Here is a 12,080-nt window from a genome sequence, read left to right as displayed (position 1 = left end):
CTGCATCTGAGAGCAGAATTTAACTCAACTAATTCTCATGTTACCTTTATAAGGAAAGTACTAGTCCTGTTTTACAGCTAAAAGAAAAGGGCAGCATAGTAGAAATAGTTGTCCACTGCCACAGAGGGAACTAAAGGGAATCGGGAACAAAGCACTTGACAAAATGCTTATGCTTAGTCCTATGAACAAACCACAGATCTACTCTCTCTCATATATTTAAAATAAATAGTCAAAATAAGCAGTGTATTTTATAATACAACTGTCCCAGTCTTTTGCTGGCTGCAACTATGCATCCATTAGTGTTAAGAAGAAGAAAAAAAAAAGTTAAAAATGTCACTGTTTTAAAGAAAATGAAAGGGTAATGTTGCTAAATTTTATAATTTTTTAATCTCAAGAAGGTAAGAAAGACAGACGGGATCTGCCCTGTGTAGACATTATTGTTGCTGGTAAAATTACTGATTCGATGTTGATTTCTTTCACTGAATGCTAACAATGAAAGTTTACTGGAGAACACGATTAACTCTGAACCAGAAGTAGGGTTTCTAGAATGTGCAAATCTTCACCGCACAGCTTCAGCAGAGCATCACAAGTTACAGGCTGGCTTTCTCTGCAGGACAGCGTACTTTATGTTGACCTGGAGGACGTGGTTCAGAATACTTTTACATTGCAACCTGGTAAACAGAGCACTAGCTTCTGCCTCATCTGTGTGTCCAGATCAGGAACAAAACCTGCTGCTCAGACTGTGGGTGAATTCATTGTGCGATATCGTCATCCAATGACTGAGACATTGCAGTGCAGTTGAAGGCATTAGTTCCCATTTTTTGCATAAGACAAAGATGAAAAAAATATTTGCGGTTTTCCAGAGACTTGTGATTCCCCTACTCAGCAAACATGCTTTAGTTCTATAAAGTATAGCCCAAAACAAGAGGATTAGCTGAAGAATGGTACTCACCCTTGTGACTGGCTACAAACTAGACATACTGTCTTACATTTGCTATGCTGCATTCCCAGTGCAGTTGCAGCCCGCTGTTCTCTTGTCAGCCTATGTGTTTTCACAGACTGCATTCCATCTGTAAAAGGAGCTGCAATTTGCTATGTATTTGTAAAACCCCCAGCACAACTGGGCCTAGTTTGGCTATGGTTTTAAGGCCCTAATGTGTAAATATTAAATAAGAGTATTAAATCTCTCTGCTCATTGGAAGCTCTTTTTCTTCTCCATGCTGTATTATACAAGATCCGGACAAAGATCCCTCTTCTCAATGCAGCTGAATAGTATAAAAGTTGCTTACATATTAAAGCTAAAATAAACAAAAGAAAAGAATTAGGTTACAAATTAAGAAACTATAATGTTTAACAAAAAAGTTGATGGCTGTAAGTGGCACCATTAACTCATATCTCATATTATGGCATTATACAGACTTAAGTCTGAGAGTATCAAGTAAAAGATTGAGCCAGGGGCATATGCCCCTTCTCACCTAGCATTTGTCTCCCAAAGCTTGCGTGTGTGATAGGGGAAGGAAGGAGAAAATGGTTTGTGGCGCTACAATTGCACACAGTAACGTGATCCAGACAGACAATTTTGGAAGACTGGTAGTAATATATACAGTGGTACGTACATAAAGCAGTATAGCTGTCTGTACAGTAGTTCTTCCTCCTGCCTCCCTCCCTTCCCCAGCATCAGATACTCAGGAGGAGTGACTGAGAGACATAAATATTGCAGTAATGCACACTGTACAGGTTTACTTTCAGCAGAAAGGTTTGATTTTGTCACACAGCTATGTCTTGGCACTGCTGCAGGTCAAGGTCCTCTCTTCCACGCTTGACAGATACCTTCTTTTCTCGAATGTCTCTGTGATGCTTTTGTGTTATGCTGTGGTCGGTAGTGTTTCATGCATCCGCGGGTGCCGCTGGATTCTTTCCAAAAATTCATGTTCTAACACCAGGTCAGGAAACAAGCGACTCCGTATGCGACAGGTTGTTTTCTGTGCACCGTACCTTGGTCCGTCCTCCTTAACTCCTGGGCCAACTGGCACAAGTGTAACCCATATGAAAGCATAACTGATGTGGTATTTTCAGATGGTCCAGAAGCTGGAGTGATAATGCTTATACCAAAAGTAGTATGTGGTGAACATCAGTTGGGCAGTACAGTAGGAAGGAATGATGTCCTGTAGCTACCATTTTGTTTTGTCTCTGCCAAGAGCTTTTTAAAATGACAGGCATCACTGTTGTCCATTTGGCGTTTGTCCAGTACACCGCAGCCTTCTGCTTCAGCTTGCTTTTGGTTTTATCACCCATTCTGCATGAGGATTTGCACGGTAAACATCTAACATGTATGCATCTGGATCCAAACAGTGCTGACCTGAAAAGGAAATCGACAGCCATGAATCATAGGATGTTTTGAGCACATCAGTAAATGGGACACAGCTATGTTAAAATGTCCTTGAATGTACCTCCGACTTGCACATAGCGAGCCTAGTTTAGTGTGTCCAGCTAATGTCTTGCCTGGATACAGAGACGGGCTTTGGTAAATTTGCCAGTGATTTTACTCAGTGAGAGTCACGAATTCACTTTCACTTCCGGGCGGGATGCCCTGCATTACACTGAGTTATGGACAAGGCATTTAGTCAAATGATGAACAAATATTACGGTTTCTTTAGAAGCATTAACAACACTGTTACTGTGAGTGCCACAGTATGTTTTTTTTATTTCTTTGGATTTACTGGGCTGGGATTAGAACTCTGTGACTTTGTTTCTACACTGTTTTTAAATGCTGAAAAAGTAGTTCTGTAAACCATGTGTTCCCATCCAGCTAGGATCTTGCAAAGAAATATAGGGACTATATCAAGGTTTTTGGCAGTTGCTGTTTTGCTGGTTAAAAAAAAAAAAAAAAAAAAAAATTCCTCTGAAGTCTGGCCATTTGAGGGTTTCGTTAAGTGGTGACTGGGAATAGGAGTTGGGTGGTTGGGGAGTCCCTGCTGCCTTTGCCACAGAAAGAGGCATTTGGTGCCTCTTAATGGAGTAATAAGGCAATAAATTCTTGAGTTAAGTTGATTTGTTGGACTATATTGCATTTACACTGGGTGATGAAGCCATTTAACTGGTGAGGTTATATTGCTGTGACACAAAGGATTATGGTAAAACTTTTGTACAGTTACTTACAAGGTCACTGTGGTCCTAATGATTTTGTTCAAGTGAAAGCAATATAAATGAATTAATGCGTAATCAGTGGACTAAGGTACCCTGAAAGATCTAAGACTATAAAAATAATTTTAAATGAAGATGTGAATTAAATGTCCAAATTTTTGAAAGAGCGTGGTGGGAATACTTGGGATTGTTTCACAAGGCCTTTAGGATCTTCTCCTGTTTTAGAATCAGTTGGTCATCCTGTTTAGCCAGGCAAAATAAATGAGTAATCAAATTTAGCTTTGTATATCTTCAGTAATAAAGACTTTGCTTCTTGACTGCTGCTGAAGCAAGTCTGTGATGTTTTGTAATAACTTTATAGAAACTGTTTAGAGCTGAATCTAGAAGAATTAAGGAATAATCTAATCAGTTGCCAAAAGACTCCAACAGAGCATCCAGAATTTTAGTATAAATAGAGAAAGGAGAGAGTCAGGACTGTGCAATATCAAATTAAAATCTGGTTTTTGACCTTTAGGCCAGGAACTTGTGTGGCAACCCACTGTTGTTGTTACAAAAATGTCGCTGCATGAAACATGGAAAAAGACAAAATTCCTACTGTAACGAATTTACAATTTGAATAAAGCATATGGATTAGTACGAGTATAGTACACCCATACATGCAGGGGCTGAATTCTCAATTCTGTGGTTTTATCTGGGGGAGGTTAACACTTAAATACAGTGAGGAAGAAACAGGTCTTGGGAAAAGACTTGACAGCAAGGTGGAATGTGCTCGCGAGAGGAAGACTGAGGATCTCTTAACCATGGAAAAATGCTCAATTATGAGAGCGAGAGAGGTAAGCGAAAGGTCAGATGAATTTGGCAAGACTGTAAGGAGTCCTGCTGAGATCCAGCCATTGTGGTCACCGTCTCCTGCGGGGTGCCCCTCCAGTCACACTGGAGTCGGAAGGAATCATTACATTGATTTTAACATCTTTTGGGTCAGGCTCCTTTCCTGCAGATGGACTGGAGAGTAGGAGAGACCCAGCTGTGTGAAAACAGCACTGCCCTGAGGTGTTTTAGGAGGCTAAGGACATTCAGAATTGAATTTTCAAAAATGAGACCTACCTATATTTCCTCCAATTTCATGTAAACTTTGGATCTGGCCTCTCATGTTCTGTGATGATCCGCGGCTAGGAAGGAAAAAAACCTTCAGTTTGTCTTTCTGTTGTAACCACTGCCTTATCAACCGCTATCTATATTAAGCTAAAAATTGATATTTTTGCCCCTGCGAACTTGCTTGTCAAAAGCAAGGACTTCTACTAAATGGAGCACTGCAGAATACTGAATCTGCTACAGAGGTAGATTACTGTGTCACAGTTAACTAAACCTTCTATTATATTATTATCTTTATTATTATTATTTATTTAAAGAACAGAATTATGTGGTAACATGGCAAGACTGCAGAAAAGACTTTCAGATACAATTTACCATTTCCCATAACTGTTAATAATTATTACCTTGCAGATATAAAAACATTAACGTTTTGTGGGCAGATGTAAGACAATCCCTCTGGGTTCTCCATGTGGCAAGTCTATAAAATGTTTGTTTTTAGCAGTGACATAACAGAGGGCAGATTGATTCTGTATAGGAGCCAATTATTAAGTAAAATATAAAGAATAAAATCAGTGGTTAAAATTTCTTTGACCAACGTAACCATAAGTTAGCAATTTTAGATTAGAAGAAGAGTTCTTGTAGCACAATGAGTCTTTGAAAAGGGAACAATCTATTCATTAATGGTTCTCACATTATTGTTCAGGAAAAACAAAATGTTCTGATTTACCCACCTGTTTTCGCAGTGGAATCGAGCCAGGATGTCTTTGGCTTTTGTTTGGCTGTTGAGTTGAATTGCCATAGAGACTTTTGAATGCAGTGGAGCATAAACTCTTATCACCCCCTCAGGTATGTCAGACTGCAGGTATGGGGGAAAAGTGACAGCTCCCTAAAACCGATATTGAGTAGAGTAAGTCTAAGGCAAATATTGCTCTAGCTCCATTCAGAAGCAGTACTGCAACTCTTTTGAGGTTCCTTGCAAAAATCACTGTCCTAGATTCACTTCATTACTCAAAAAACACATTTACAGTCATACAAATGCAGATTCGTAGATACAGTATAATGAGATACAACACAAAGACACAAACTCCTTGGTAAGTATCACGTAAATGCACGCAGAATAAAGTAAAGCCCTTGAATTTTAACTGCTTGCAGTAATACTGAGTCAAGTTGTTATCTGAGATTTTTGAAGTTATTTCTGTTAACATTGGTCAGTGAACCAACTGCTTATTTAAGAATACATAAAAATGATTAGGAATATCTGCTCTTCCTTTTAAAGATGAAATTCTGAGGCATGAAGATCCAGTTCTCTGTTTCTGCTTCCTATAGCTTCAACTAGATCGAAGCGTATGTACAGTAAAATATCAAAGTACCATATGGTTTCTGTTAATTTGGAATTTGACCTTGTGTAGGGTTCAAATGATCATCTATGAAGTTTATGCACTCTTCCATGATTAATGGCAGATAAATCAATTAGCAAGGTTTGCATTCCAGTTCTAATCCAGTTAATACCGTGCCGAGCAGAGTACAATAGTCTCTCCAGTGTCTGTCCCCGTGTAATTTAGAACATCTGAGACCTGGGAATTGCGTTAAGTGCTCTCAAAATTCAACTCAGTTATCCAAACAGAGTTTGCCTCCAATTTACCCTTCATATTTCAGCTACCTGCCATGGCTAGTCTTGTTTTTATTAGATGCAAAGCCAATTACTACGATCAATGAACTTGTCTTCCCGAAGGTGCAATGACTGCAGTAATTGACTCTCCTCAGAAGCTCTCACTGTGTTCGTTCCAGGGTGAATACAGCTTTGCAACCCAGTAGTCTACACCACCGTTTTAAACAAACATCTCTGTCTCCATCTGCAGCACAAATGTGTGTCCTACCCACAATATATTTCAGTCAGTGCTGGCAAAGGAATTCTCCAAAAAGCTGAATTAGAATGGATTCATAATTCATACATATAATTTCTCTTTCTATTTTTTCCCAGACATTCCCTTCTGCATTTTCTCTGTTGTCTGTATTAGGCGGCTTATTCTCTATTTCTCATAATCTCTTAATATCACTCCTTCCTATTTTGTCTTTTCTTTTGTTCTTCAAGAGTATTCTTCAATAACTATAGAGTCCTTAACTAGTCCCTTGATCAATCCTCTTACAATTCACCAATCTATCTCCATTCTTTTAAACCTCCATGGAAGGAGTCTCTAAAGACTTTCTCTCCAGGTTGTTAAAGGTAGTTACTACATGGAAATACTACATATAAGCTGCTGTAGAGACTGTATAAGTTGTCCGTGTGTACACAACATGCTTTGTTGCCCAAATTATATGTTACACCTAATACACAAGTTAATTTTAGGTGTCTGTTGAGGTAGCATACCTCCAGTAAGTTCCTAAATTCCATATCTAGGCAATGGAGAAAAGTTTGTGGCTTTAAGATGTCCAAAGGAAGATTTTTGTATCAGACTTTCCTAAGTCTGAATTGCACCTGGAGCTCTGGAAATCCTCAAAAGTATCCACCTCTCTCCTCTGACTATATGGGGAATAACAACACAAACTACTTCATTAGGCACTTAGAATTTAGACCCAGTTTTGGTGTCTATGTTAGGCAAACTGGATTTTCTCTCTGCTTAGGAAGTTAGTGCAAAGCTGTAAAACTAAAGCTTGCAAGGAGAATATCAAGTGGCCTGGACCAGGGCATGGGTAAGTGCAATTAATCCTAATACGGACCATCCTACTACTCAACTACAGATCCATGCATTTGTTGAATATCTACAGATCATTGCTGTCAAGGACAGTCCACATATGACCATTTTCTTATAAAACAGGTACAAAACCAGCATGTGTTGGTAACAGATTGTAGCTTGGGCTGCTAGAAATCATTCTGCCTTCCTCACCTTTTCTCAACCAATCCCCAAAAGTTTGTCTTATCAGGATGTGGGACTGGGAAGCACATCTTTCAAATCAGATTATTTTGTATGGCAAAATTTCCTCCCTGCCCCCAGAAGCTTTTATGAGATAAGAAAGGAGGGAGGCTGGTTAAAGCTGCCCTTGAAAATTATATGTTTTTATCACACCTCTGGTCTTTCAGGTCTCTCCCGTTCCATGGTCTTTCTCCTCAGAAGTTTTCTCACTCCTTTGTCAAACATCAGCTGCCTCTTGCTGTTGTTCATTGCTGCCTCATTCATTTTTCTCACTTGGGAAATGAGGAAGGATGGGACCTAAAGGGAGGAAACCAGAGCTGAGAATATTCCGTAATATATTCCCCCATAAAATTGGTGTTGGGGCTTTAGAAAGTGGCTTTACCAAATTTTAGGCAGCAGAAGCTCTATTTATTCCCAGAAGATACATGCGATTAGTAGCTCCTTCTAACAACCCACAGTTAGTCCTTTGGTGAAACTGTAGATCATCTTTCATACCATATGAAACTTCAGTGATGTTTGCAGTTGTAGGAACTTTATTAGGAGGTAGTCTTTGCAATCCCCCATCATACCCTTTCTCTGTTATGAGGAAACGAGCTGAGACTGTCGTCATCTTCATGCCAACCTTCGGAAGTCCAGCAAGTAGTAAACTTGGCCCATATTATTATGGGCTAGACTTTAAACAGTCATTTAATCTCATTCAAGTTTAGATATCTCACCCAGGCATCTAGATTAAATCATCCTCCTATGCATTCTTCTGTATAAACAATGGTGTTGGATAGGTACCTCCAGAGGGCAATTCATGCTAAAATGAATGTCTTAGATAGGTGTCAGCCAGCAACTAAGCACCACTCAGCTGCTTCCCCCTCCCCTCTCCTAGTGGGGTGGGGGGGAAGTAAAACTCGTGGGTTAAGATAAGAACAGTTTAATAACTAAAGTAAAATAAAATACACTACTAACTAAGAATAATAATAATATTATAATAATAATTGTAATGAAAAGGAATATTACAAAAAAAAAAAGGAAATAACACCCAAGAAAAGACAAGTGATGCACAATGCAATTGCTCACCACCCGCTGACCGGTGCCCGAGTCGCGATCCACACCTCCCAGCCAACTCCCCCCTGTTTATATACTGGGCATGACGTTCCATGGTATGGAATATCCTTTGGCTAGTTCAGGTCAGCTGCGCTGGCTCTGCTCCCTCCCAGCTTCTTGCACACCTGCTTGCTGGCAGAGCATGGGAAACTGAAAAATCCTTAACTTAGGATAAGCGCTACTTAGCAACAACTAAAACATCAGCATGTTATCAACATTATTCTCACACTAAATCCAAAACACAGCACTATACCAGCTACTAGGAAGAAAATTAACTCTATCCCAGCTAAAACCAGGACAATAGGTGAGGTAAATCTCCATCCAGAGCTATCTGTCACCCTATCTCATTCTAGATATAGAAGACTCCAGCCAGTTTCCAAAGAACAGCTAACTGTTTCTTCTAGGAAGGTCAGTTTGCTCTACAGAGCTGCTGCATATAGCAAAATACTCTGTACTGGAGCCATAAAGAGGGAACCAGCGTTACTCACTGTCCACAGGATGTCCTGGTACCGAATTAAAAGCCGCACAATATGTGCTGTGGTGGCGGCTGCTTGCATTTCTTGTTGGTTTGCACGTTTCCCTTTGTAGATGAAGAGGTTTGGTGCAACAATCATAGACACATTCCACAAATTCATTTTATTTTTCCCTTCATTAGCAACCACCTTCTTCAGGAACTGAAGAAAGGCCTGGAAAAATAACACTTGTTATGTTGAGTTTCCCAAAATATTTTACTTCTTAAATGCAGTGTTTTCAAATGAACAACATGTCTGGCTCAAAAGCTGCTATATTTGCACTTGGAGGTGAAATTTAGGGTTTTTTGCGTTTTAATTTGGATTACTCTGCTATTTGCTGGCACAACCACTTGTGTCAATCACAGAGGAATAGTTAATGTTATCAAAATATACATTAATAAATTACCTATCACTTAGAACATAATCCCAAATCTATAAGTCAAGTACAGTGTCTGTACTAAGGCTGTAGTAGATCCTGTAGTAGAGGAAAGATATACAGGTGTTGCAATGGAATAGTTAATTTCTTCATAGATTTCAAGGTGTCCATTTTGATGTATCTGGCCAAGGCTTTTTATATCACAATCACCAGAGTGATCAGCCTCTCTTCAAATGTGCACTAGTCTCATATGTGGTATAATCTGAGGAATTCCTGCCAGCAACCCCCAAACTTTTGTTCTAGTATAATGAAAGCAAGAAGAGCTCAGTGGTTGTTCGTTGACGTCACTTCTGCACATACATGGCAGAGTCAAAGAAAACTCATTTCCCTTTTGGGCAGTTTATTCAGAATTTTGCTTGAGTGACTGAATAGGATGGATTGCAGCTGTGGTTAGAGTTGGGGTCTGCCAATGAGTCCTTTTGCAACACCATACCATTAAAACCACTGTCTTTGTACCCTGACATTGCAATTAAAACATTTTTACAAACCCAGGAATTACAAAACAGAAAGTGCATTGGAGAAATTTCTAAAATCTCATTATAGATAGCAAGTAGAGATGCATTCAGTTTTGCCATCACTTCTATTTTTATATAAAAGCCTAGTAATAATTAAGACTACTCATCTAGTATGTGTTTTACATATACAGCTCTATATCGATATGGACTTTGGTAGAAGAAATAACCCTCATTCTTCACAGAGCACTAGTAGACCTCCAAATGCTTTAAAGAGGGTTGTTATTCTTGTCCTTTGTTATTGTACAAATAAATACAGGTAAAGAAGGCACCTGGACTCATAAAGCTATATCTAAACTGACCAGCGGGAGACTTTTAGAGGTGTGGGACCTGCAGGGTCCTGATAAGCAGGGGACCTGATGAAATGTCTGGGGGCTCCCAGGCAGCTTGTTCACCCAGGTTTCCTTTATGTGGAAGCATGTCCAAAGATGCAACCAGTGTCTCTTAGGGTCAGGACATAGCTGCAGCCAGATCTGGGAGCTCCCAAGAACCCAAAATGCTTGTAGCCACCGTGTCTGTATCAGGAAGTAGTACCTGGGTGTGGGCATGGGTTTGTAAGGCAAACCAGCTGAGGCTGAGGTCCAGACATCCATGCTACATATCTACATTTCAGGGGTTTTTGCTTTGGACTACCTCCTCCAGTCTGGTCCAGTGCCCTGGAAGCCCTTCAGCACTGGGAGTGCACTAGGCAAGCTCCTGGGGGCAGCTTCTCATTTAACTTCATCCTGGAGAATTCCAGTTATACAGAAAACCCAGGAACTGTACCTTCTTTTTCCAAACTGTGTGAGGAACATGTCTCTTTGAAATGGATGGTCCAGAATAAATGATGCCTGGGAGCCATTTGCTGACACCAGCAGTTGGATACCTCCAGCAACTATTTCTTAATTGCTTGTAAAAGAAATGGCAGCCAGGGAAATGGAACATCTTTCCAAGGAAAGGATAAAAACCACAGATGAATACTTTCATGGTGCAGTGTCTGATCACTGACTGTTAGGAAAAAAACAGGTCTCTCATTTAAAAATCAAAAGCACCACAGATGGCAGGTGATAGCAAACGAAGAACTTTTACCTTGGCTGTGTCTCTGTTGGCTTCAGGCAGCAGCATGATCAACAGATGCAAAGCTTGTAGCTGTAACTTGATCTTGGAGATTTCTAAGAATATGAATAATTAATATTTTTGGAATCCCAGTTACAATTGCTTTGTTCTAAAAACCTTGTTGGTCAGCAGTTCTAGAAACACAGTAACCACTGCCTAGTTGAGACTAGCGTGTTTAGGTGTTGATTAACCATAACCTTTTTCCCAAATATAAAATCAACTTAATAAGTGGGGTTTTCCTCATCATCTTGGGTCTTTGTCAGAGGGGGAGACAAGGCTCTCTAAAATTCTGTCTAAATAGCAAGGAGCCAATATTTTTCAGAACTCGCCAGTTTCTCTTTGATAGCATGGTCAGAATGTGTTGTGAATATGGATCAGGTATTTTCCCCCTTTCAAACTGAAATGGATATTTGTTTTCAGAAAATCTTTGGACTAATGTTATGTAATTTGCTGAATGCTTGTGCCATTGGAGTGGAGATTGATTGCTTAGAACTTAAAAAGTATTTGTCCTGAATCTAGCACCGTAGATGAATGTAGAACCCCTTGTCAGTTACAAAATACCATCATGTTTCAGCAATTGGTATATATTGATACTGTGCAACGCTCACTAGAAGAGCTGGGGTGGAGAAGGTGGGAAGAATAACTCTGTCATTTACTTCCACTCAGGGTGGATGAGTGAGGTTTGAAGAAAAAAAGAGTGCAAGTTGTGGACAGTGTATCTGTTGTAGGGAATAAAGTTACTTTATTCTGTGCAGACACCTCCTGTTCAGTCTTCTCCAAACTGCTAAGCGATCGTAACTGCATGCGGTCTGGGACTCACAAGGAGCACACTCAGGTATGTCAAGGTTACAGGAAGAGGTCACCTCCTCGTGCCCTTTAAACTACCTCATGGAGACCCTGAAAACTTGGCTGCAACCTTATGTAAAACTCCTAAGTTTTCTGTGCCAATTTGTGTAATAAATTCACCATCCTGATAGTTTCACTCTGTCCTAGCTAAAGGGAATTTACAATGAAGTCAATAGGTATGGCAGGGTACTACTGCATTCTTCCTGGAAGAGAAATGTACAAAATGTACTGAGAATGAGAGGGTGTATGTACACTGAAAACAAAACCCGACAGCCTGAAGCTTTCTGTGATCACACATACCTTTGTACGAACATTCTGACCTCAGCATAAACCTTAAGAGAAATAAAATAGATCCAACAGAGTATCAGCTAAAGGGCAGTGACTTGAGTTTACCTTGCAGAAATCTTCATTTGTGAAATCTATAATTTGTGTGAAT

General features: G+C 39.8%; 1 protein-coding gene across 1 annotated transcript in view; it reads right to left on the bottom strand.

Annotated features, from left to right (window-relative positions):
- Window positions 1-2,218: 2,218 nt before the first annotated feature.
- Window positions 2,219-12,080, bottom strand: part of ARHGAP28 (Rho GTPase activating protein 28) — a 72,960-nt gene continuing 63,098 nt past the window's right edge. The window contains exons 10-15 of the mRNA XM_050892143.1: window positions 10,772-10,854; window positions 8,732-8,929; window positions 7,302-7,445; window positions 4,968-5,122; window positions 4,249-4,313; window positions 2,219-2,359 (exon numbers count right to left, since the gene is read on the bottom strand). Coding sequence (XP_050748100.1) covers window positions 2,268-2,359; window positions 4,249-4,313; window positions 4,968-5,122; window positions 7,302-7,445; window positions 8,732-8,929; window positions 10,772-10,854 — 737 coding nt within the window. The 3' untranslated portion in view covers window positions 2,219-2,267. The remainder of the gene's footprint in view (window positions 2,360-4,248; window positions 4,314-4,967; window positions 5,123-7,301; window positions 7,446-8,731; window positions 8,930-10,771; window positions 10,855-12,080) is intronic.

This window comes from Gymnogyps californianus, chromosome 2, assembly GCF_018139145.2.
Source record: "Gymnogyps californianus isolate 813 chromosome 2, ASM1813914v2, whole genome shotgun sequence".
Taxonomy (NCBI): Eukaryota; Metazoa; Chordata; class Aves; order Accipitriformes; family Cathartidae; genus Gymnogyps; species Gymnogyps californianus.
This window is presented reverse-complemented; position numbering and strand designations above follow the sequence as displayed.